Raw genomic sequence first — 27,631 nt, 5'->3', positions numbered from 1 at the left:
ATGAGGATGTCGCCAGAATCGAGTGCCTGAGATTCATGGAGACGTTGGGTAGGTTAAACTTTATTCAATTCAATTCAATTCAATTCAATTCAATTTATTGTCATTTGGACCCCTTGAGGTCCAAACGAAATGCCGTTTCTGCAGCCATACATTACAAACAAATAGACCCAAGACACAACATAATTTACATAAACATCCATCACATTGCTGTGATGGAAGGCCAAAAAAACTTCTCTCTCCACTGCACTCTCCCCCCCCCCCCCCCCGATGTCAGAGTCAAAGTCAAAGCCCCCGGCGGGCGATGGCGAATTGTCCCGTGGCCTTTTAAGCCACGCCGGGTGATGCAAGGTCGCACACCGGGTCTTGATGTTAGAGCCCCCGGCGTTCGCTCGCAGTCCCGCAGCCATTCCAAGCCGCGCGGGGCGGTGCTGTAAGGCCCCGCTCCAGGAGCTCTTCAACCCCGCAACTCGGGCGGGAGAAGTCGCCGCTGCGGAAGCCCCGAAAAGCGGTCTCCCTCCAGGGACCCGCGGGCTCCCGATGTTACCGTCCGCCAAACCCGCAGTTGCAGCCACCGAATCTCCGGGGGTCGGACCGCAGCAGCGTCCACCACAGCTCCACCCGCTCTGGACTCGGCCAGCTCCGCGACGTTGAGTAGACGGCACCACAGCCCCCGGTCTTCCTGTTGGAGGCCGCTCCTCGTTGCAGCCCCAACGACAACGGAGACCCGACAAAGAAAAGGTCGGGTCTCCCGTGCAGGGAGAGATTTAAAAGTTACCCCCAACCCCCCCACACCACCCCCACCCCCCCACACACATACCCCAACAAAAATAACAAAAACTACATAAAAACATAGACATAAAATAATAAAAACGCAGACGGACTGCAGAGGCCGCTGCAGACGAGAGTCGCGCCGCCTACCGGAGATGAAGCTTCTAGCACCTTAAGGTGCTAGAAGCTGAGAGATGATATAGCAAAGGTGTATAAAATTATGAGGGGAATAGATAGGGTGAACACACAGTCTTTTACCCACAGTGGGGAATCAAGACCCAGAGGGCATAGGTTTAAGGGGACGACAGATGGCACAATGGGCTAAGTGTTCGGCTGGCGACCGGAAGGTAGCCGGTTCGAATCCCGCTTGGAGTGCATACTGTCGTTGTGTCCTTGGGCAAGACACTTCACCCACCTTTGCCTGTGTGTGAATGTGTGTGAATGAGTGTGAGTGATTGGTGGTGGTCGGAGGGGCCGTAGGCGCAGATTGGCAGCCACGCTTCCGCCAGTCTGCCCCAGGGCAGCTGTGGCTACAGAAGTAGCTTACCACCACCGAGTGTGACTGAGGAGTGAATGAATAATGCGATGTAAAGCGCCTTGAGTATTAGAAAGGCGCTATATAAATCCCATCCGTTATTATTATTATTAAGGTGGGAGGGGAAACATTTAATAGGAAACTGAGGGGTAATATTTTCATATAGAGGGTGCTACATATATGGGATGAGCTGCCAGAGGAAGTGGCTGATGCAGGCACCATAACAACATTTAAAAGACATTTGGACAGGTACATTGATCGAAAACGTTTGAGGGATGTGGATCAAACACAAGTAAATGGGACTAACATGCAATAGGGCAGCCATGGTGGTACAGCGGTAGAGTTGCTGCCTTACAGCGCCGAAGGCCCGGGTTCGATCCTACCTACGGGTGCTGTCTGTACGGAGTTTGTACGTTCTCCCCATGAGCGCATGGGTTTTCGAGATCTTCGGATTCCTCCCTCACTCCAAAGAGTAGGTTAATTGGCTTAGTGTAAGTGTAAATTGTGCCCAGTGTGTGTAGGATAGGGTTAGTGTGCATGGATCGCTGGTCGGTGTGGACTTGATGGGATGAAGGGCCTGTTTCTGTGCTGTATCTCTAATCTAAACTAAACTAAACATCTTGGTCATCATGGACGAGTTGGGCCAAAGGGCCTATTTCCATGAGGTATGACTATGACCAGAATAACCTACAATAATTAGTAATCGCAAAGTGGTGCGTCAGGTAATAAAACTGTCTCACTGCTCCAGTAACCCAAATAATTTCTTAACTCAGTTCATATTTGTGTGGAGTCTGCACGTTCTCCCTGTGACCACTTGGGATTCCCCTGGTGCCTCACTTTCCTCCCACACCCTAAAGACTGTTGGCTGCCTCTATAAATTGTTCCTAGTTTAGTCAGGTAGCAGGATAATCAGGAGGCGTTCATGGATATGCGTGAGATAATAGGAAGCAGGCAAATGTGGGGAGATGAATTGGGTGGATTACTTTAAGAACTATTGTAGCGAGTGTGGGTGGAAAGCCTTCTGGGTTGTCAGGAAATATGAAATAAGTTTGTCAATTTTAATAGACTTTTTTTAATCAAATTTTTTGTAATTTTAAAATACACATATTTCCTGTCAGCCAAAAATCTAAATGTATCTCGTTATACGTATCAGGTTACTCAAAATCTGCATTTATCACAAATAGCTGCAAAAATTACTTAATTTTGCTTTTACAAAAGAATTAACACACCTTGCTTATACAAAGTTTTCGTGCCTTGTTAATTAATCTCTTGTCGATAAAACCGAAAGACTCAACACATCTCTTGAAATTCCCCTTTAAAATAGCCACAGAAAAATTTAAATATTTAGGAATTGAAATCACTAGAAACTATCACGCTATGTTTAACGCCAATTATAGCCCCTTACTTAAGAAACTAAATAATCTAATCAAATTCTGGAAAATGCTCCCGATGTCTTTAATGGGTCGAATAAATGCTATAAAAATGATCTTTTTACCACAAATCCTATATTTATTTCAATCAATTCCAATATATCTTCCAAAAAAGTTTTTCAAAAAACTAGACTCAGACATTACAAATTTTATATGGGATTATAAATCCCACAGAATACAAAGAGCACACCTTAGTAAACCAAAAGAGATGGGTGGTCTAGCGCTTCCTAATTTTATGTACTATAATTGGGCAGTAAATATTAAAAATATGATTCACCTGCTGGACAATTCTGCCCAGCAGGTGGACTGGATTGTAATGGAGAGAGAGGACTGCTCTCCGTGTAATACAGGAGCGACTCTCCTCTCACCAATGAATCTGAATAACAAAAATTATAATAAAAATCCAATGATACATAGTACAATTAGAACTTGGAAACAAATAAAACAGAATCTAAAATTAAGAAATCTATCTCTTTTAATGCCAATAGTCAATAACCCGTCGTTTAAACCTTCAATTATAGATAAATCATTTACACAATGGGAAAGAATGGGAATCAAAACGCTCGGAGACTTGTATGAATTAGGAAAATTATTATAATTTCAACAATTACAACTGAAATATAATTTGAAAAATAATCAATATTTTAAATATCTTCAAATCCGTGACTATCTGAAAAAATACACAAAAGACTATCGTAACATGTCCCCAGACTTATTGGATGAAGCCATGAAGACAAAGGCTGAATCAGCAAATCTAATATCATACTTATACAACATTATTTTAAATACTGAAATACCTACAACTGATGGTATTAGAAGAGACTGGGAACAAGAACTAGCTATAAAAATTTCAAAAGAGAGCTGGGATAAACACTTACTATATGTGCATAAATGCTCGATCAACGTACGACATACTCTAATTCAATATAAAACATTACATAGACTATATTATTCAAAAACTAAAATAAATAAACTTTTCCCCAATGTCTCACCCATTTGTGATAAATGTCAGTCACAAGAAGCTACCATAGCGCACTCTTTTGTTTTTTGTATAAAAATCCAAAAATTTTGGAACGAAATATTTGAAATCTTCACAAAATCATTTAAAATAAAACTTGTGCCAAAAGCAGAATGGATCATTTTTGGAATATCAGAAGGTAACCCCGAATTAAACGTGTTTCAAAAGAACTTACTTAATTACGGGCTAATAATGGGAAAAAAGCTTATACTCAAATTTTGGAAAAATGCTCCAATACCAACAATAAAAATGTGGATTTCAAACATGTACGAAACACTACACTTGGAAGAGATGAGACTCCTCCTAGCAGGCAAAGCAGACCACTTCCAAAAGACGAGGTCTGCATTTATGGAACTATTACAAGCATAAGGTGCAATAGTAATTTAAAATATAAATGGTACCAGGATCTGGTAACGGGGGGTATAAAATAAATTAAAAAAACAAAAAAACACGGTTGGTATATCCTTTTTTGCGAGTTTTGTGTTACAATAGAGCGATTGTTTTTCCTTTTTTTTCTTTTCTTTCTAGGGTCTTGTTTCCTTTCTTTACTTCCTTCTCTAACTTCCTCCCTAACTTCTTTTCCCAACACTTTCCTGCACCTTCACGATTCTTGCTCACTTTCCTTACTTCTTTTATTTCTATCTTTTTTAAAGCTCGAAAAACGAAGTGGTACAACAAATGTAATAAGATATATCTGATGTGTATTATTGTAATTTACTGTACTTCTAATTTAAAAAAAATAATAATAAAAATAAAAAAATAAATATGAAATCTGGTCCAAAATAGCTTATGACGACAGACACAGCATTCCATTTTCAACTCATAACAGAAATGGCAGCATCTCATTTTGCAAACATTTACAATTTCACTACAAATTGACAGGTAAGAGATTAATTCATAATTTTGACAATTTCCTAATCTGCTTCCAATGTCTACACAGCACAAAAAGAAACTCAAGAAACTCAGCAGTATTTTGGAATTTTTTAAAATTTAAAAACTGATATACATTCAACATGTTGGATGTTTATTTGCTTCATTTTGAACCTAAGGAATGACTGAATCATATTTATTTTTGTGTCAACAAAGAGGTCATCTGTTTTTCTCCAAAACATACTGTAAATATCAACTAAAATGGCAATCTATAAAGTGAAAGGATAGTTTGTCAATTTTAATTGACTTTTTTTTATCAAATATTTTGTGATTTTAAAATACACATATTTCCTGTCAGCCAAAAATCTAAATGTATCTCGTTATACGTATCAGGTTACTCAAAATCTGCATTTATCACACATAATAGCTGCAAAAATTAGTTAATTTTGCTTTTACAAAAGAATTAACACACCTTGCTTATACAAAGTTTTCGTGCCTTGTTAATTAAATCTGTGATGTCTGATTAAATGGATCTTTCTTAGCACCGATAATTCTCAACGGAATATTTCCTTTTGTGGAATTGCTTTATCCTTATAAAGTCAGCAATTTTCCTTGAAATAACATTATATAACCATATAACAATTACAGCACGGAAACAGGCCATCTCGGCCCTTCAAATCCGTGCCGAACACTTATTTTCCCCTAGTCCCATCTACCTGCACTCAGACCATAACCCTCCATTCCTTTCCCGTCCATATACCTATCTGGACATTCTGGACACAATAGGTTTGTAGAAATACTGGAGAAGTTTACATTCACCATTCAGTTCCCTTAATAGAAACAAATTCATGTTCATCATATTTAAACTATCCTAACAAAGTTACTCTGAGTTCATAGGGACAGTAGATCATTAACTGCACATTCAGCTTGAGACTGATGTGTAGGAAGGAACTGCAGATGCTGGTTGACACCAAAGATAGACACAAAATGCTGGAGTAACTCAGCGGACAGGCAGCATCTCTGGATAGAAGGAATGGATGAAGTTTTGGGTCGAGACCCTTCTTCAGACCCTTCTCGACCAGAAACGTCACCCATTCCTTCTATACAGAGATACTGCCTGTCCCACTGAGTTACTCCAGTATTTTGTGTCATTTTGCCTTTGAAACGTATCTCCTCGTAAACCAGATGCCGAAACGGGGAAATTTTTACATATTTCAGTAATTAATTTATTTAGAAATCCACTCCTCTGTACATTTGGTACATTATTTTCCTGACTTTTTAATTAAAATTGTTGACCAATCTGACCTTTTTTTTAAATCTGACCGCTGCCCAGCTGCTGACGTTACAATAACAGTGACATTTTTACATCTTCTGGTAGAAATTCTCCTTATGATTTCAAAAATCCACTCCTCTATAAATTTGGTCAATTATTTCCCGAGATATTTACTAAAATTTATCACAAAACTGTCATTTTTAAAAATATAACGGTTGCCCAGCTGCTGACCTCACAAGGCCTTTCCTCGTGGCCCCGCCGCTCTGGATTCTTCTTCTTCGAGTCCGTTGCAATCTCAGATGTCGTTCTGCCAGTATCTGGCGCAGGTCACAGCTGGTCGGGTCGATTCAGCCAGGTCCTGGGGGCTGCACTGGGGGGCGTCATCACACTCCAGTAGGTGGGACATTGTCTGTACTGCTCCACAGCTGCATGTGTCTTCTGCCTGGTAGTTCCATGCTTTCATAAGTGCTTTGCACCTCCCCTGCTCCACTCGTAATCTGTTGAGGGTCTTCCAGGTTGGCCATGGGAGGTCGTGCCCGCTGGCGAGGCATTCAGTCGGAGTGCTTCCTCTCTCCATCCAGTCGTGGGCTCGTGTGTTGAGCTGGTTCCATTCATCTTTCCAGATGTTGGTCCTTGCTGTTTCTTTGGTTGTCTGGAGAGGTGGGACTGTCTGCAAGAAACTGGCTCTGGATTTCAGTCGGGGTGGAGGTGCTGTGTGTCCGTGCAGGGGGTGCCTGGTATCGATCTCCTGTGCTCTCCGCTCGTCTTGGGCGACGATGGATCGTCTGATATGGGGGGGGGGCAATACCAGCTAGGGCGTAGAGGCACGGGACTGGCGTTGTCTTTATGCATCCCGTGATAATGCGGCAGGTGTCGTTGAGGGCTGTGTCAACCAGTTTGGTGTGGTGGGAGCGGCTCCACCTTGAGCACGCGTATTCAGCTGTGGAGAAGCACAGGGCTAGGGCAGTTGCACGGATGGTTGGTGGATCAGCGCCCCACTTTGAGTTTACCAGTTTGCACAGGATGTTGTTGCGAGTGTTGACCTTGGCTTTGGTGTTCTGAAGGTGGGTTTTGAAAGAGAGTGTCCTGTCGAGTGTGACTCCGAGGTACACGGGGTGGAAGTGGTTGGAGAGTTTGTGGCCACCCATGAGACGCTCAGTTGTTTTCCTGCATCTCGATTTTTTAAGATGGAAGCTGCATAGTTGGGTTTTTGATGGGTTGGGTTTCAGGTGGTTGTTATTGTAGTAGGTTGTCATCTCTTGGAGGGCGCTTTCCAGGACAGACTCGATCTTCTGGAAGTTCTCCTGTTGGGTGGTGATGCAGAGGTCATCAGCATAGATGAAGCGGCGGCATTGTGGGGGAAGTGGTTGGTCGTTGGTGTAGATGTTGAAGAGGAGGGGGGCCAGTACGCTGCCTTGTGGTAGGCCATTCTTTTGGGCTTTCCATTTGCTCTTCTTGTCGTTTAGTTGAACGAAGAAGCGCCTGTTGTTGAGAAGGCTTTTGATGACTTGGCACAGGTCGAGGTCACCAGTCATGTCAAAAAGTTTCCTGATCATGGTGCGGTGCTGGACAGTGTCGTAGGCAGCGGTGAGGTCTATGAAAGCTGCTCCGGTGATGAGTTTGCACTCAAAACCGTCCTCAATGTGTTGGGTGAGGTTCAGTAGCTGCCCGGCACAGGAGCGGCCAGGGCGGAAGCCAGCTTGATCTTTAGTAAGCTTGGAGTCTATAAGTGGCATAAGGCGTTGGAGTAGTAGCCTCTCGTAGAGCTTGTAGGTGATGCAGAGGAGGGAAATGGGTCTGTAGCTCTTTGGGGATGATGGGTCCTTTCCAGGTTTGGGAATTGCGACAGTCTTGGCCTTTTTCCATACAGGTGGGGTTGTTTTCTGTGCCATGCATGAGTTCAGCATTGCTAGGAGCCAGGTCTTTGCTTTAGGTCCAAGGTGCTGTATCATTTCCGTCAGTACATCATCGATTCCTGCTGCTTTCCCAGGTTTCAGCATGCTCATTGCAGCTTCGAGTTCTTCTAGGTCGAAGGGCTTGGTGAGAGCGCTGGCTGGTTGTAGGCGGTCTGTTACCGCTGTCCGGTGGTATTCTCCTGTGGGTCTGCGCCGGTTTTGGCTACGACCGTTTGCCACCAGCTGTGCTGCAACTGAGTTTGCTGTGACTGTTGTGAGCGTGGGCGGTGTGGTATGGTCTTCACCGAGGCGGCGGATTGTGGCCCATGCCTTCCTGCTGTTATTGGTCATGTTGGTGTTTTCTATCAACTCCTTCCAGACTTGCCTCCGCTCTGGATTAATACAGCTGCTGTCAACGCGCATGCGCAGTTTTCCATGAGTTTTCCAAGACCCCACCCACCCCCCCTCCCATTCTTCAAAAGGCGCAGAAAGAACGAGAAAGTTCTGCAGCAAAGATCCTACAACTCCGCTCAGCTATCGGATCTTTGTTCTGCAGATTCCGAGGACAGCGGTGCTCACGCGCTGAAGAAGTTTCTCCGTGCTGCCCGTGCAGCTTGTGAAGCCACGCACCTCCCCTCCACCGCCCACCCCCTCAGTCAGCCGGTTCTGTCTCTCTCCGCTTTTCGCAGCCCACACACTTGCCCGGCTCCCCTCCACCTCCGGCTCCCCTCCACCTCCCCCCCCCCCCCCCCCCCCTCCCCTCTCCTCCCTCCCCTCTTCTCTCTACCCGTCACAGGGAACGACATCCTCTCCGTGTCCGTGTCCTCGGCCCGATCGTCTGTCACGCTGGCGGAAGCCATGATCGGCCGGTCCTCCACTGCTTTTGGCAGTCCTCAGCAAAGAGCCTATAGCTCGCTAAAGGATCTTTGGTCCTCGGATTGCTCCGTGCCTCGCTCGGGCCCCCGCGAGCTGCCGCCCCCGCCCCCCCCCCTCTCCTCTCTCCCCTCCTCTCTCTCTCCCCCTCTCACTCCCCCCTCTCTTTCTCTCTCTCCCCCCTCTCTCTCTCCCCCCTCTCCCTCTCTCCCCCCCTCTCCCCTCCCCCCCTCTCTCTCTCTCTCTTTCTCCCCCTCTCTCTCCCCCTCTTTCTCTGTCTCCCCCTCCCTCTCTCCCCATTCTCTCTCCCCATTCTCTCTCTCCCTCTCCCCCTTTCTATCCTCCCCTCTCTCTCCCCCGCCCTCTCTCTCCCTCCTCTCTCTCTCCCCCCTTCCTCTCTCTCTCCCCCTTCCTCTCTCTCTCCCCCCCCTTCCTCTCCCCACCCCCCTTCCCTCCCCCACCCTCCCTCCCCTAAACCCCCTTCCCCCTCCCCTACCCCCTTCCCTCCACCTCCTCCCCTACCCTCTTCCCTCCTCCCCCTCCCTTTCCCCCACCTCTCCCCCTTCCTCCCCCCCTATCCCCCCTTCCCTTCCCTCCCTCTCAGCCTCCCTCTCTCACTCTCTCTCCTCCCCTCTCTCTCCCCTCCCATCTCTCTCCCCTCCTCCCCCTCCCTCTCCTCCTCCCCTCCACCCCCTCTCCCTTTGTCTCTTGCCTTTCTGTCTCTGCCCCTCCCTCTGTCTCTCCCCATTCTCTCTCTGCCCTCACTCTCTCTCCCCCCCCCCCCCCCACCCCCACCCCCACCCCCTCCCTCTCTAGATGCGCCTGCGAGTTGGGGGCTATGCATCAGTGGATAGGGCGGTTATGGGGTAAAAGGAGCAAATTAATAATATTAATATAATATCAAGGGGGGTAGTTAGCGTATGTGCGGGGGGGTATTTTGTGTGTGTGTGGGGGTGGTTAGTGTGTGTGACGCTGCATGCCTCCCCCCACAACCGCGCGTTGGGGGGACAGACCCAACGAGTCTGCACTTGGTCTAGTTTCACATAAATTTTTTGTAATCCTGTCATGCCATCCCCCTTTTTGAAAAGCTTCATATGGGCCTGCCTTTAGGACCAACATATCATCGTTGCTGATCTTACTAAACAGCATTGTATACGAACCTCCAGATGAAGGACTGCAGTGGTTTAAGGCAGTGACTCACTATAACTCTCTCAAAGGTAATAACAATGGGCATTAATGCTCAGATCCTGTAAATGAAGTGAATAAAAATTGCAGCATACGACTTGCTGGTGGCCACTTCATGCAAAATAGCGAGCATCAAGGAAAATCCAATTCAATGGTATATATTAAAAGAACCAATGTTATTAGATTTCCATTTAAGTAATACATGACACCAGTTGTTGCTGTATTGGAAATACTATTTCACTTCTGTATAAACAGAGTTATTTGAACCAAGCAGATTTTAAACTAGAATAGATTTAACCAAATTAGTCATACTTACAGTTTGTAATTCACTTGTCAACCTCCTGAGTGCGTACTCCAAAACTTGCTCCATTGAAGACATGATGCATTCTTGCAGAACATTCAGGATCCTACCTGTAGACAAAGAGAACAAATGGTTTACACAAATTATCTACTTCGTAAAAATGGTTTGCTCCTGTAAGTTAGCAACGGCCCGACAGCAAAAAAAAAAGAGAATCATAGATTAATAATTAGGAACATGTTCACTAAATTGCAAAACATCACAAATCTTGAAGCAAATAATCAGTCAACCTCATATTGCACAATGCTTGACAGCAACCTATTAATGTTGGGTGCAGAAAAGCAGTTCCTGAGGCAGATCTTCAAGGCATTAACCCCAAGTTTTCTAAATACACAATTCTAAAACACCTATCATTGCATTTCAATGAAATTCATTTAAAAACATGTTGTTGCTTTGAGGTTGAGTTTGTCAACAGGAGACTTATAATAAATGGAATGCAATCATGTGTCAGTGCATATAACTAATTAATATTAAAATATACCCCTGAGGAACATGCACAGAACTTGGAATTGAGCCAAATGAAAATAGAGCAGCAAAGGTGAGGGACATGGTAGCAGTTATATCACCACACTAATGGAAGTGTTTGAATCCCTCCATGGCAGCTGCAGAACTAATTTCAAATATAAATTGGCAATGCTCAATATAAAACTATTCAAAATATAAACCCACAGCGCACAATAAAGAATAAATGAATGTCAAACAAAGACAGATCAATGTTTCTTTAAATAAAGAATTCAATTTTTCATGTGGATGAAGACAGACACAAAAAGCTGGCGTAACTCAGAGGATTCGGCAGCATCTCTGGAGAAAAGGAATAGGTGACGTTTCGGGTCGAGGCCCTTCATCAGACTAAGAGTCAGAGAGGGGGACACAGGTATGGGAAGGTATAGAACAAAGCAGGGCCTGCATCGACGACTCAGGAAAGGTGGAGTCCACAATGGTCCATTGTTGTCTGGGAACGAGGTGATAACGAAGATATATATAAATTGTGAAATTAGCACGAGGACTAGGGTGTGGATGGAGAGAGAGGGAATGCAATATCATTTTATGGATGATATTGAATTTTAATACTCAGTTTGCTGAATTGGATGTAGGTTCACAACCACAAAAGCTCACATGAAAAGTTCATGTTGATGGTGGCACAAGAAAAAGAAGCACAGTGAAGGTCAGAAAGTGGGTAGGGAGCTGGCGGAGAGGGTTTTGTGTCTGTAGTCTGATGGGAGGAAGGCTAGGAGAATGGAAAGGATGGAATGAGAAGGCGATGAAGAAAGTGGAAGAAGGAGGGTTCACGTAAATTTATATTTGCAATTATGACATCCTCCATAAATATTAGGTACCATCAATTACTTGGAAGTGTAAATAGATGTAATTAAGTTATTGCAATTGCTAATTGTATACTATAAAATCACACAGTTTACTGATTAATAACCAAAACATATGGTCAAGGAAAAGAGGCCCACCCTCCTGCAAAATGGTTTAATGACAAGCATTTTTTGATTTGGAATAGAGTTTGGCAAATCAAAGGAAGGCAAGTAAAAGAGCCAGCTCCAAGTAAAAAATTATAATTTAACTCGTGTGAAGACTAGCTGTGACAAATGTTATTTTTAAAGCAGCTGAGAATTGCTATTCACATCCTTCTTGTCCTTTGTTAACTATTACGTCACTATCTATCTATATTACTAAAAGTCTGTTCTTGACCCGTTTTGGCGATCTGTGCTGCGATTTCCGAGAAAACGCCGCCACCTACGGCCGTCATTTTTGGCCACCTCGCTCAGAGGCCCCCCTCCGCCGCATGTGTGCCGAGGATTTTACCAGTCGATGAAAAATGACAGAGATATTAATGATTTTACAAAATTCATTATGGCGGCAGGGGGGGATCCCACTCACCCCCTCTCCTCTTCCCCCCCCTCTCCTCTTCCCCCCCCCTCTCCTCTTCCCCCCCCTCTCCTCTCCTCTTCCCCCCCCTCTCCTCTCCTCTTCCCCCCCCCTCTCCTCTCCTCTTCCCCCCCCTCTCCTCTCCTCCCCCCCTCTCCTCTCCTCCCCCCCTCCTCTCCTCTTCCCCCCCCCTCTCCTCTCCTCTTCCCCCCCCTCTCCTCTCCTCTTCCCCCCCCCCCTCCTCTTCCCCCCCCCTCTCCTCTTCCCCCCCTCTCCTCTCCTCTTCCCCCCCCTCTCCTCTCCTCTTCCCCCCCTCTCCTCTCCTCTTCCCCCCCCCTCTCCTCTCCTCTTCCCCCCCTCTCCTCTCCTCTTCCCCCCCTCTCCTCTCCTCTCCCCCCCTCTCCTCTCCTCTTCCACCCTCTCCTCTCCTCTTCCCCCCCCCTCTCCTCTTCCCCCTCTCCTCTCCTCTTCCCCCCCTCTCCTCTCCTCTTCCCCCCCTCTCCTCTCCTCTTCCCCCCTCTCCTCTCCTCTTCCCCCCCTCTTCTCTCCTCTCCCCCCCCCTCTCCTCTCCTCTTCCCCCCCCCTCTCCTCTCCTCTTCCCCCCCCCTCTCCTCTCCTCTCCCCCCCCCCTCTCCTCTTCCCCCCCTCTCCTCTCCTCTTCCCCCCCCTCTCCTCTCCTCTCCCCCCCCCTCTCCTCTCCTCTTCCCCCCCCCCCTCCTCTTCCCCCCCCCCTCTCCTCTCCCCCCCTCTCCTCTTCCCCCCCTCTCCTCTCCTCTCCCCCCCCCCTCTCCTCTCCTCTTCCCCCCCCTCTCCTCTCCTCTTCCCCCCCCCCTCTCCTCTCCTCTCCCCCCCCCCCCCTCTCCACTCCTCTTCCCCCCCCCCCTCTCCTCTCCTCTTTTTAACTATACTGACACTATTTAAATGTGAGTTGAGGTTGTAGTTAGACAAAAATGCTGGAGAAACTCAGCGGGTGAGACAGCATCTATGGAGCGATGGAAATAGGCGATGTTGTGGGTCGAGACCCTTCTTCAGACTGTTGATTGTTTATTCATACACTTGAACATCAAGCAGCAACATGCTTGTTTGCATTTCCCCAACAAATTCCTTTAATAAAGAACTATTTCCTCAGGACATATAACACAAAACAAGGGAGCATAATCATAAGATTAGAAATTAGCTCTGACTTTTTTCCCTCTCTTATGGTTTCATAAGACATTGATGCTGCGTGAATAACATTTTTTTATGGAGATGGTTGGAATTTTGTTAGATATGGCTATCGAAAGCATACACCCAAAAATATATATAAAAGTCAGTAACAGTGGTCAGTGACAACTCCTTGCTCGGTGATACGAGTGATGGTTTTAGCCCACGCTAACTGTTTGCTAAAAATACTTCCATGAAAGCATTGCATTTTTAATTGTTCAGGAATCTAACAGAAGCTTTCTTCACGTCACCACAAGATGTACTCATTTAGCACATTTAAATGCTTGTTCTCTACTGCTCCCTGATGTGCATATGTTAAATATAGCAATCAAATGAAACGGGGTGAAACACAATGGGAACAGCACAAGACTGCTTGAGGAAAATTCACTATTCTGTTCAATAATTGTAAACTATTTTGTTATTTTACGTACAGATCAGTAATTTAGTAAATAATGTATGTAAAATAAGATGACATCTCTAACACAGCACACTGCTTAAATATTTTCACTGAAAGTACAACATGGAGATTTATAGTTGTATTCCACAAAGTGTACATCCTGTAGGAAGCAGATAGCAGTGGAGAAGGGGCATTGCCATTGCTCCATCAACACAGGACTGGCAAGAGAACATGTCCCAAATAACTAAATATAGGCACAAATGATCAACTGTTATCTGGCCAATTAAACTAATTTTTTCGTTGTTACTTCAAGGAATGTGGACGTCACAGCCATGCCAGCAATTATTGTCTCTGAATTGAAGAAGTGGTTAACAGTCAACCACTTTAATGGATCTTGAATCACCTGATCAGTTAACAATGGCAGATTATCTTCCCTGAAGGAGACTGACAAAGCGGATGGCTTTTGCTAGAATCTAGAAGGCCCATGATTTATATTATTGAGGTCAGCCTGATTTTGCTGAAGTTCCAGGTTTTCAATTATTTTAATTCAATTCCCACAGCTGCCTCGGTAGAATTCAAACCCACATTTCAGATCAATAGTTCAGAGCTCTGGCTGCTACCTTCGTAACTTAACAACAATACTACAGTACCCCATAAAAAGAGCATTGCAATCTTTGAGCAGGATTTTGCATTTGATCCAAGGAGATGTTATAACTGTGCCTCGGTTGATTAAAACACTGCAAATTGCCATCTGTTTAAGTCTACTTGATGATGAACAAACAGCTTTGATTGAATTTCACAGCAAGCTTCCCAAAGTCCCAATAAACAATGCTTAAAAAGAGAATGCAATTGGACTTTCTCTCCTAGGTAGTGTACCACACAATTATTGGGGAAGTGGGGAAGAACAGTTGGAAAGAGAGATGTTGCAGGAATCAGTGAGCAAGGGAGGAAAAATGAATTGAAAGATATATGCCAAAATAAACAAGATAACGTACTCTAATTTAGACATTCGAGGTAAATTAATTGGGCTACCTTGACAAAACAAAAGCAGACACATTAAAGCACAATTCTAATTTCTTTGTTCTGTAAGCTTACTTTGAATCTGAATAGGAACATTCAACCTTCAGCAGTCGGCAAGTGAACATTCACAGCTGTACCACACTATTTTTTCTGCAATTCAAATAGCGCAGGAGTATAAAAGAAGCACATTTCTTGTATCTGGTAACTTTCCACCACATTTGAACTCTTGTAAAGAAAACAGAAATTACAGTATGGTATCTTTAAATAATGCAATCTGTTTCGGTGCAGGAATAATTCCATCCACGATTTAACTAAACCAAATACGGAAACCATGAGTAAAACTCCTTAAAATAGAAACCATTATTGTTATCCATCCTTGCTTCATTAATACTTTTGCCTGCCTAAATATCAAAGGGAAAAGGACAGATATCCGGTTTCATATAAAAATGCAATATGAATGAATAAATTACACTGTCATAATTATATTATCTCCTGTCCACGAATTCATGTACCTAAGTGGTATGTAGCTGATAATAAAATAATTTGTGAATTTTAAAGAACATAGCCAGCTCCCAGAAAAAGCAATGGCTCTGGGGTATTGTCAATGAAATGTCACAGTATTGGAAACATATTAATCAGCTACTGAAAATATGCCACTGCTTACATGGGAGCATTTGGCCTCTTCTAACATTGTTCCCAGCCAGCTTCTGATATCTGTTGCAGGTTGGATGTATTAAAAAATATCTAGGGGACAAGGCGCAGAGCTTGGGCAACATTCAGTGCATGTTTCCTTGCAGGCTGCTGAAGATACTGTTAAATACTTTGTCATCCCTTAAGAGCTCAGTAAATTCCACCATGATTTATGTGAAACGGCATCAAATAGGTCAAACATTCAAATTGACCACATTGGGGGGAAAAATCTACTGGAACATTGTTTTGCACCAATGTTCGCCACTTGGATTGCCATCAGATTGAAAAATGAATGGCTCTTTCATGCATTCTGATCACTTGACATTGTGGAATTGCAGTTGCAAACAAAAGCAAACCAAGCAGGGCCGAGGAGGGGAAGGATAGGGGAAGGGTTAGGGGTTAAGGGGGTGGGGGCAACAAAACTATAAGGAAAATGTTACTTTTAATGTACAGAAGTGCCAAATCTGCTAGTATGCTACTAGATTTTTTTAAGGGTTGACTAACCTTCTGAAGTTGTTGCATTGTGCATTGGTGCGGACATCTCTAACAGTTTCAACAATAGCTGTAAGCTCTTGTCTGCTTTCAGTAAAGGTAGGTAAGCATGAGTATTTAACTTTGTTAAGGCATTCAGAAGGGGTTGTAGGAAGCAAACCAAGGCATTCTGATCCCTGCCATCTATAACACTAAAATTAAAAAGAAAAAACAGATGCAGAATACTTTTCAGAGAAAACATTTTTACCACACTTGCCTTTGAACAAACAGAGACTCAAATATGCACTTTCTATTGTCAGTCCTAGAAGAGCATGGGAACATGGTTAGGTTGGTTCATTCACTAGCACATTTTTCCCATCCATATTCAGCTGCAGGAATTTGATTTTCCACCCATATCATTGCCTCCAGGATCTGTCAATGACACAACGTCTCAAACATGCCTCATATGCAGACTGTGCCAATGTAATGCAGGTGCTCAAATACATTCTATCCATCATGAATAGCGTAACTCTTCCCAGTAGAAAACATAGTAAAATAAAGGAATACCAAATTAGAATGACAAGTGGTGCAATGAGTTGCTGCATCACAGGTTCAACAACCTCCGGGTCAGTCTTGATCTCCTATGCTGTCTGCATGTTCTCCCTGTCTCCAGTTTCCAAAGACTGCTCCACTTTCCTCCCATATGCAAAGATGTATGGGCCACTATAAATTGGCCCTAGTGTGTACGTGAATGGTGGAATCTGCGAGGAGTTGATGAGAATTTATTCTTCCATAATCCCATAAATCGCAGCAAATAGCTTAATGTACATCAAAAAAAAATCTATACACACAGACAATCTGCAGACCAAGCAAACAGAAACAACTGCAACCTCACGATAAAACTAGGATAATTTCTCAAGAAAATGCAATGGGTGTAGGATAGAAGTATGTACATTATTGGCATGAAATTAAATCCATTTACATACAACAGCCTGGTTGACATAAGAATTACCCAATCATCTCCATTCTGGATGGATACATTTACACCTTATGCAGGTATTTGGGAATGAAAAGTTACAAACGTTCTGTGCAATTAATTTCACAATTTATCACCAAGAGAACAAGCACTTGAATGCATTAATTAATGTCTAGTATTACTTCTTCACACTCATGTTAACACACCAAGAATTTTATATGAACATGGCAATATTATAGAAACCAATTTTGCTTTTGATGTGCACTTAAAATAGCTAAACACATACATTTAGAATAACAGACATTACCCTTCAGTGCAATGTTGCTCTTCCACATCTGCTGCGAGGAGAATCATCCGAGCAACAAGCTGGGCCTCAAACAGGTCTGGCAAATAACTGCCCTTTTCTCCTAGTTATTAAGAAAGCACAGCAGAAGGGCATTAAATTTATTGTCTATTATTGGACGACGAATATTTCTGCAGTCGTGTTTTCCAGGTAACATCAGTCTTACAATTTTGAAGATCACTATTACAATGGCTCAACATTTCAGAGAAATGCACTCGCCCACAATTCTGCATAATCGTTCATTTAATCCAAGGTAAAGTAGCGGGTAGTGGCGGAGTGGTGGTGGTGAGGACAGGTTATTTCTCCTATGGAGAAGAAACAGGATCATCCAGATAAAGAGACATTCCATTTGTGCAGCTTCAAGGTGGAACAGGTTGCACTTTTTACAATGAAGGTAGACACAAAAAGCTGGAGTAACTCAGTGGGACAGGCAGCATCTCTGGAGAGAAGGAATGGGTGCTGTTTCGGGTCGAGACCCTTCTTCATAATCTCAGGACATCCTGAAGTACCTGACAGTTGATGAAATTATTTTGAAGAGTATTTATGATTGTAATGTAGAAAGTGCCGAAGCCATATTCTGCATAGCAAGTTCCCACAAACAGTTAGTTGAACAGTAAACAGTTTCACGCTGTCATTACTTAATGACTGCATTAAACAGTCAACGAGTAATGCACCAATGACCATTTGATCTAATTTTGATAATGGTGAGAGATAATTAGCTAGTATACTAAAGTTGCTGCTCTTCTTTGATGCAGATTTATGTGATCTTTGTTTTACTCAATGACCTGATGGGCTTTGGTTTAATGTCACATCTGAAAGATGGAGCTCTACACCATTCCAGCCCTCTCAGTAATGCAATGGATGTCAACCTACCCATTGTGGTCAAGTCGCTAGATCAGAACTTGAATTTACTGACTCGTAGGTGAGAGTGTCGCTCATTGAGGAACCCATATGTTATAATTCAAGTTAATATCATTCTGAACTGAAACATATATGTAGGAAAAATATCAGGGCTGAAAAAAAAATTTCAGGGCTCGTTTACACTATGAGATACTCATATATACTGCAGGTTACCTCGATTGAAAAATGCCATCTAGCCTGAAAGAAAATTGAAGTATATTTGAATGTTTAAAAATAGCTTTGTACGGTTTCTTAGATATTGCAGAACATCCCAAGGCATTCAACAGAAAAATAATCAGGCAAATGCTGAACGAGGCAAAGTAAGAAGTAATGGAACGGAGCTAAAATCTCAGGCAAAGACAAAAGCTTTTAAATACCATCGTAACAGATTTCTTGAAGGAATGCCAGAGCTAAATAATTGTACAGATGAAAATATCGATGTTATTGATAAGCCTCATAGGAAATTTAGTTTAGTTTAGTTTAGAGATACAGCGCGGAAAAAGGCCCTTCGTCCCACCGAGTCCGCACCAACCAACGATCCCCGTACATTAACACAACCCTACACACACTCGGGACAATTTACATTTATACCAAGCCAATTAACCTCCAACCCTGTACGTCTTTGGAGTGTGGGAGGAAACCAAAGAGCTCGGAGAAAACCCTCGCAGGTCACGGGGAGAACTTACAAACTCCGTACAGATAAGCACCCGTAATCAAGATCGAATCTGGGTCTCTGGCGCTGTAAGGCAACAACTCTACCACTGCGCCACCGTGCCGGAGATAGAGCATGAGAAATCAGAATGGGATCAATGCAGGGTTTCAGAACCTCTCAGACATGGAAAGGGGCAGGGCCATGGAGAAATATAAAATGAGAGATGATCATTTTTTAATTAAGCAATTGGAAAGTGATACAGTTCTGGTGAATTCACGCATGGATCGTGTTAGTCACATGAATAATATAAATAAGTCTCTTACCATCAGTCACTGGCACCTTCATGTACTGCTTCACCAGATTCTGAACATACGTACGTAGTGCAGGTCGCTTCAGATCTAGTTCTGTGGCACTATCTTCAAGCTTGAAACTCCTGTTGTTGCTGTGCAACCACTCGCACACCTAAAAATAACGACAACACCTAAGAAATTATAGTCATGTTGCACACACTAACGGCCTGTTTCCTCATGGCGTTAACAGGTTTCTCAATAAATTATTTTTGCAGATTTAATTACACTTTAAAAAAAAAAGAAGTACCATTTCTTCTGATCTAAATTGATGAAGAAACATACAGGGTGTGATGGAAACCCAGACAAGAGCATGATATGAATGCCAAGATTGAGCTGGGCACACCTGGAACAGGCTGAATTTGGGTGATTACCTGGATTCACACGTGAGAATGACCAGGTTGACCAAGTCCCCAAAATGCCCTGAATGACTGCAACCATTTGCTAATTCAGGTATGCAGAAACATAGAAACATAGAAACATAGAAAGTAGGTGCGAGAGTAGACCACCAGGTCCGTCGAGCCCGCACCGCCATTCGCTCATGGCTGAACACTAAACAGACACACTTACCCACAAACAGTAGACACAAGACACAGAACACAAGACACTACCCTCCCCTTTATACCGCTATCACCCCTCTCCACCCCAAGAACCGCGTGATCTCCTGGGGGAGGCAAAAAACCGGATAAAAACCTAGGTCCAATTCGGGAAAAAAAATCCGGGAAATTCCTCTCCGACCCCAATCCAGGCGATCAACACTTGTCCAGGAGATCACTCAGGTCTTACTATACTAACCATACCTAGGTCCATATCCCTGCCCTCTCCCCGTAGCCCCTTATCCCCTCGGCAGCTAAAAAACCATCTATTTTAGACTTAAATATATTTAACGTTTCTGCTTCCACTGCTCCCTGGGGCAGTGAATTCCATAAATTAACCACCCTCTTGGTGAAGAAGTTCTTCCTCATCTCAGTTTTAAAAGAGCCCCCCCTTATTCTGCAACTATGTCCCCTAGTTCTAGTTTCCCCGATCATTGGGAACATCCTCGGTGCATCCACCCGATCAAGGCCCCTCACGATCTTATATGTTTCAATGAGATCGCCTCTCATTCTCCTAAACTCCAAAGAGTAGAGCTCCAGCTTACTTAACCTTTCCTCATATGTCAATCCCCTCATTGCAGGAATTAATCTTGTAAACCTTCGCTGCACTGCCTCCAGGGCTAGTACATCCTTCCTTAAGTATGGACCCCAGAACTGTACACAGTATTCCAAATGTGGTCTCACTAATACTGTGTACAGCTGCAGCAAGACCTCCGTGTTTTTATACTCAATCCCCCTAGCAATAAAGGCCAAAACTCCATTGGCCTTCCTGATTGCTTGCTGCACCTGCATACTGACTTTTAGTGATTCATGTACTAATACCCCTAGATCCCTTTGCGTTGCATTACAACGCAGCTCCTCCTCATTTAGAAAATAACTTGCCCTATCATTTTTTTTCCCAAAGTGAATGACTTCACATTTATTAGTATTAAATTTCATCTGCCAAGTTGTTGCCCACTCACCTAGCTTATCTATATCCATTTGCAGACTCTTCCTATCCTCCTCATCCCCAACTTTTCCTCCCATTTTTGTATCGTCCGCAAATTTGATATATTACACTTGGTTCCCTCCTCCAAATCATTTATATAAATTGTGAACAACTGGGGTCCCAGCACCGACCCTTGCGGAACCCCGCTAGTTACCGGTTGCCATCCCGAGTATGAACCATTTATCCCCACTCTCTGCTTCCTATTTGTCAGCCAATCCTCTACCCATGCTAATATATTACCCCCAATCCCATAATTTTTTATTTTTAGCAATAGTCTCTTATGTGGCACCTTGTCAAAAGCCTTTTGGAAGTCCAAGTATACCACATCCACCGGTTCCCCTTTATCCACCCGGGTTGTTACTTCCTCAAAGAATTCGAGCAGATTCGTTAAACAGGATTTCCCCTTCACAAAACCATGCTGGTTCTGTCCGATGAAGTCATGTTTATCCAAGTGCCCCGTTAGTGTTTCTTTAATAATTGTCTCTAACATTTTACCCACCACCGATGTTAGACTAACCGGTCTATAGTTACCCGCCTTCTGTCTACTTCCTTTTTTAAATATAGGTGTTACATTGGCCATTTTCCAATCCACTGGGACCGTTCCTGCCTCCAGGGAGTTTTGGAAAATTATCACCAATGCATCCACAATCCCCACCGCTATCTCCCTCAAGACCCTTGGATGTAATCCATCAGGCCCAGGGGATTTATCCTCCTTCAGTCTCATTAATTTCCCTAATACCACCTCCTTGGTGATCTTAATAGTATTTAGCTCCTCCATTCCTACCGCCCCCTGTTTATCCAGCGTTGGAATATTTTTTGTGTCTTCTATGGTGAAGACTGATACAAAATACTCGTTTAATGCCTTTGCCATTTCCATGTTCCCCACCAACAACTCTCCAGTCCCACCCTCCAATGGACCAACGTTCACCTTAGCCACCCTTTTTCTTTTTATATAGCTATAAAAACTCTTACTATTAGTTTTTATGTTGTTCGCTAAATTCCTTTCATAGTCTATTTTCCCCGTCTTAATTAATCTCTTAGTTATTCTTTGCTGACCTTTAAATGCTTCCCAATCCTCTACCCTCCCACTATCTCTGGCTACCTTATATGCCCTTGCCTTCAGCCGAATACTATCCTTTATAGTTTTACTGAGCCATGGCTGACTGTTCTTACCCTTACCCCTTTTTTTCTTCATAGGAATAAATTTTTCTTGAAGGTTATACAGTAGATCCTTAAACGTACACCACTGCTCATGTACCGTCTTATTCTTGAGTCTGCTATCCCAGTCAACTTTGATCAGCTCAGTCCTCATACCTTCATAATCCCCCTTATTTAGACTAAGCACCCTAGCCTGAGTTTCAACCTGCTCCCCTTCTATTTGAATATGGAATTCGACCATATTGTGGTCACTTGTTCCCAACGAGTCCCTAACTATGACATTTTTAATCAATCCTGCTTCATTACACAGGACCAGATCCAAGATTGCCTCCCCCCTTGTCGGTTCTGTGACATACTGTTCTAGGAACCCGTCTCTAATACATTCTATAAACTCTTCCTCTAGTCTACCCTGCCCAGTTTGGTTTGCCCAATTAATATGAAAATTGAAGTCCCCCATGATTACAGCAGTTCCCTTTTTACATGCGTCAACTATTTGCAGATTTATGTTCTGACTAACAGCGTCACAGCTATTTGGAGGTCTATAAATTACACCCACTAGTGTTTTTTTCCCCTTGTTATTCTCTATCTGTACCCAAGCTGTTTCACTATCCTGATCCTTCAACGCAATATCCTTCCTCTCTATTGCCGTTATTCCCTCCCTTATTAAAAGGGCCACCCCTCCTCCCTTTCTTTCCTGTCTATCTTTTCTAATTGTCGAGTACCCCTCTATATTTAACTCCCAGTCCTGATCCCCTTGCAGCCATGTCTCCGTAATGGCCACGATATCATAACCATATATACTTAATTGCACCGTTAATTCATTTATCTTATTTCGAATACTCCGTGCATTTAGATAAAGCACTTTCAGATGATTTTTACTACCCTTCCTTTCCGTTTTTGCCCCTTTTACATCTAGAGCTTTATCTTCACACATTCTGGATCCTCCTGTCACATTTTGATTTTCCGCTTCCCTAGCCTCCCTAGATGAGCCCTCCAATCTATCCTTCCAAAGCACTGCTGTAATATCTTCCCTGACTAGCAATGCAACACCACCACCTCTTGCCCCTCCAATTCTATCACACCTGAAGCAACGAAATCCTGGAATATTTAGTTTCCAATCACAGCCCTCCTGCAACCATGTTTCACTGGGAGAAGAACTGCAGACTGATGGGAGAAAATTACAATCCAAGATCTGAGCCTTCTTAAACAATTACTGTATAGCATCAAATACCATGAAAAATGAAAAAAAAAACCTAAGTTCCAGGAAATTTCCAAATCCCAATACTCAGAATATTGGAGGTACACAAAAATGCTGGAGAAACTCAGCGGGTGCAGCAGCATCTATGGAGCGAAGGAAATAGGCAATGTTTCGGGCCGAAACCCTTCTTCAGACCTTCGATTTTCCAGCATCTGCAGTTCCTTCTGAAACACTTAGAATATTGGTCTGATTGATTGATAGAATATTGGTTCTGAAGAAGGGTCCCGACCGGAAACATCACCCATTCCTTCTCTCCAGAGATGCTGCCTGTCCTGCTGAGTTACTCCAGCTTTTTGTGTCTAACTTAGAATAAGATGCTCAGTAAGAACAATGGCTCTCCTTAAATGTGGAATGGACACTACACGATGATTGCACAAAACTAATGCATATGTAAATTGTTATCCTCAAACTAGGCTGTCCCTGTTTTAAGAATGACTTGCTTTCTATCTGTGTTTGTGGCTTCTGAGGTAGGTTAATGAAGCAAATGTGGAAACAGCACGCTCTTTCACAGATAAGGCTTTTGATGCCTAACCAGGTGGGTAGTTTTAGAGGTGATGTGCTATTTCCGCTGCTGAAGAAAAGGCTTCTGTTTACTCCTGACAAATGGAATCATAGTTCTCAACAACACATTGAACATTTCTTCTTCCATTTGAGAAGCTTTGAGCCAAAGATAACCAGAAATCAGTAGAACATTGCACATCCTTGAATCTTTCCCTGTCTGTTGATAATCTTTTCACATGATAGGGCGTGGAATAGAGTATCCACTTGAGGAGTCCTATGCCTGACACCCGAACAATGAGGTCTTCTCAACATTGCTCACCTAAGACTCTAATACTGGGGATATTTAAATAATTAAGGCAGATGAGCTACTACTCTCCTCTACCTAGCAGAGCTGGTCCTTACCCACTAATAACTTTGACTCCTCGTTTGACTCCTCCCATTTCTTCCAAATACAAGGCATAGCTATGGGCATGCGCATGGGCCCTAGCTATGCCTGCCTCTTTGTAGGGCACGTCGAACAATCCTTGTTCGAGGCATATCGTGGCCCTATCCCCGAACTCTATCTCCGCTACATTGATGACTGCATTGGTGCTACCTCCTGCACCCACACACAACTCACTGACTTCATCCATTTCACCACTAACTTCCATCCGCAACTCAAATACACCTGGACCATTCCCTACATTTCCCTACCATTTCTTGACCTCACTATCTCAATTGCAGGTGATAGACTACTGACCGACATCCACTATAAACCCACTGACTCCCATGGCTATCTGGACTACACTTCTTCCCAGCCTGCTTCCTGTAAGGACTCCATCCCCTACTCCCAATTCCTCCGTCTACACCGCATCTGCACCCAGGATGAGGTGTTCCACACCACGGCATCAGAGATGTCCTCATTCTTCAGGGAACAGGGGTTCCCCTCTTGTACTATAGATGAGGCTCTCACCAGGGTCTCTTCTATACCCTGTGACTCTGCTCTCACTCCCCATCCCCCCTCTTGAAACAAGTGCAGAGTCCCCCTTGTCCTCACCTTCCACCCTACCAGCCGTCACAAACAACAAATAATCCTCCGACATTTTTGCCACCTCCAACGTGATCCCACCACTTGCCACATAGAAACATAGAAACATAGAAATTAGGTGCAGGAGTAGGCCATTCGGCCCTTCGAGCCTGCACCGCCATTCAATATGATCATGGCTGATCATCCAACTCAGTATCCCGTACCTGCCTTCTCTCCATACCCTCTGATCCCCTTAGCCACAAGGGCCACATCTAACTCCCTCTTAAATATAGCCAATGAACTGGCATCAACTACCCTCTGTGGCAGAGAGTTCCAGAGATTCACCACTCTCTGTGTGAAAAAAGTTTTTCTCATCTCGGTTTTAAAGGATTTCCCCCTTATCCTTAAGCTGTAACCCCTTGTCCTGGATTTCCCCAACATCGGGAACAATCTTCCTGCATCTAGTCTGTCCAACCCCTTAAGAATTTTGTAAGTTTCTATAAGATCCCCTCTCAATCTCCTAAATTCTAGAGAGTATAAACCAAGTCTATCCAGTCTTTCTTCATAAGACAGTCCTGACATCCCAGGAATCAGTCTGGTGAACCTTCTCTGCACTCCCTCTATGGCAATAATGTCCTTCCTCAGATTTGGAGACCAAAACTGTACGCAATACTCCAGGTGTGGTCTCACCAAGACCCTGTACAACTGCAGTAGAACCTCCCTGCTCCTATACTCAAATCCTTTTGCTATGAAAGCTAACATACCATTCGCTTTCTTCACTGCCTGCTGCACCTGCATGCCTACTTTCAATGACTGGTGTACCATGACACCCAGGTCTCGCTGCATCTCCCCTTTTCCTAATCGGCCACCATTTAGATAATAGTCTGCTTTCCTGTTTTTGCCACCAAAATGGATAACCTCACATTTATCCACATTATACTGCATCTGCCAAACATTTGCCCACTCACCCAGCCTATCCAAGTCACCTTGCAGTCTCCTAGCATCCTCCTCACAGCTAACACTGCCCCCCAGCTTAGTGTCATCCGCAAACTTGGAGATATTGCCTTCAATTCCCTCATCCAGATCATTAATATATATTGTAAATAGCTGGGGTCCCAGCACTGAGCCTTGCGGTACCCCAATAGTCACTGCCCGCCATTGTGAAAAGGACCCGTTTACTCCTACTCTTTGCTTCCTGTTTGCCAGCCAGTTCTCTATCCACATCAATACTGAACCCCCAATGCCGTGTGCTTTAAGTTTGTATACTAATCTCTTATGTGGGACCTTGTCGAAAGCCTTCTGGAAGTCCAGATACACCACATCCACTGGTTCTCCCCTATCCACGCTACTAGTTACATCCTCGAAAAATTCTATAAGATTCGTCAGACATGATTTACCTTTCGTAAATCCATGCTGACTTTGTCCAATGATTTCACCACTTTCCAAATGTGCTGCTATCCCATCTTTAATAACTGACTCTAGCAGTTTCCCCACTACCGATGTTAGACTAACTGGTCTGTAATTCCCCGTTTCTCTCTCCCTCCCTTCTTAAAAAGTGGGGTTACGTTTGCTACCCGCCAATCCTCAGGAACTACTCCAGAATCTAAAGAGTTTTGAAAGATTATTACTAATGCATCCACTATTTCTGGAGCTACTTCCTTAAGTACTCTGGGATGCAGCCTATCTGGCCCTGGGGATTTATCGGCCTTTAATCCATTCAATTTACCCAACACCACTTCCCGACTAACTTGGATTTCACTCAATTCCTCCAACTCCTTTGACCCGCGGTCCCCTGCTATTTCCGGCAGATTATTTATGTCTTCCTTAGTGAAGACGGAACCAAAGTAGTTATTCAATTGGTCCGCCATATCCTTGTTCCCCATGATCAACTCACCTGTTTCTGACTGCAAGGGACCTACATTTGTTTTAACTAATCTCTTTCTTTTCACATATCTATAAAAACTTTTGCAGTCAGTTTTTATGTTCCCTGCCAGTTTTCTTTCATAATCTATTTTTCCTTTCCTAATTAAGCCCTTTGTCCTCCTCTGCTGGTCTCTGAATTTCTCCCAGTCCTCTGGTATGCTGCTTTTTCTGGCTAATTTGTACGCATCATCCTTCGCTTTGATACTATCCCTGATTTCCATTGTTATCCACGGATGCACTACCTTCCCTGATTTATTCTTTTGCCAAACTGGGATGAACAATTTTTGTAGTTCATCCATGCAGTCTTTAAATGTCTTCCATTGCATATCCATCGTCAACCCTTTTAGAATTAATTGCCAGTCAATCTTGGCCAATTCACGTCTCATACCCTCAAAGTTACCTTTCTTTAAGTTCAGAACCATTGTTTCTGAATTAACAATGTCACTCTCCATCCTAATGAAGAACTCAACCATATTATGGTCACTCTTGCCCAAGGGGGCACGTACAACAAGACTGCTAACTAACCCTTCCTCATTACTCAATACCCAGTCTAAAATAGCCTGCTCTCTCGTTGGTTCCTCTACATGTTGATTTAGATAACTATCCCGCATACATTCCAAGAAATCCTCTTCCTCATCACCCCTGCCAATTTTATTCACCCAATCTATATGTAGATTGAAATCACCCATTATAACTGTTTTGCCTTTGTCGCACGCATTTCTAATTTCCTGTTTGATACCATCTCCAACTTCACTACTACTGTTAGGTGGCCTGTACACAACACCCACCAGCGTTTTCTGCCCCTTAGTGTTTCGCAGCTCTACCCATACCGATTCCACATCCTCCAAACTAATGTCCTTCCTTTCCATTGCGTTAATCTCCTCTCTAACCAGCAACGCTACCCCACCTCCTTTTCCTTTCTCTCTATCCCTCCTGAATATTGAATATCCCTGGATGTTCAGCTCCCAGCCTTGGTCACCCTGGAGCCATGTCTCCGTGATCCCAACTATATCATAATCATTAATGGCTATCTGCACGATCAACTCATCCACCTTATTATGAATACTCCTTGCATTGAGACACAAAGCCTTCAGGCTTGTTTTTACAACGCTCTTACCCCTT

At 43.8% G+C, this 27,631-nt stretch overlaps 1 protein-coding gene across 2 annotated transcripts in view; it reads right to left on the bottom strand.

Moving 5' to 3' along the window:
* Positions 1-27,631, bottom strand: part of tarbp1 (TAR (HIV-1) RNA binding protein 1) — a 220,731-nt gene that overhangs the window by 149,954 nt on the left and 43,146 nt on the right. For both annotated transcript variants that reach the window (XM_033025903.1, XM_033025902.1), the window contains exons 10-13: positions 19,056-19,194; positions 17,145-17,244; positions 15,895-16,073; positions 10,164-10,258 (exon numbers count right to left, since the gene is read on the bottom strand). In XM_033025903.1, coding sequence (XP_032881794.1) covers positions 10,164-10,258; positions 15,895-16,073; positions 17,145-17,244; positions 19,056-19,194 — 513 coding nt within the window. The remainder of the gene's footprint in view (positions 1-10,163; positions 10,259-15,894; positions 16,074-17,144; positions 17,245-19,055; positions 19,195-27,631) is intronic.

The sequence above is a fragment of the Amblyraja radiata genome, chromosome 8 (genome assembly GCF_010909765.2).
Source record: "Amblyraja radiata isolate CabotCenter1 chromosome 8, sAmbRad1.1.pri, whole genome shotgun sequence".
Taxonomy (NCBI): domain Eukaryota; kingdom Metazoa; phylum Chordata; class Chondrichthyes; order Rajiformes; family Rajidae; genus Amblyraja; species Amblyraja radiata.
The sequence above is the reverse complement of the archived record's forward strand: the minus strand, read 5'-3'. Positions and strand labels throughout refer to the sequence as shown.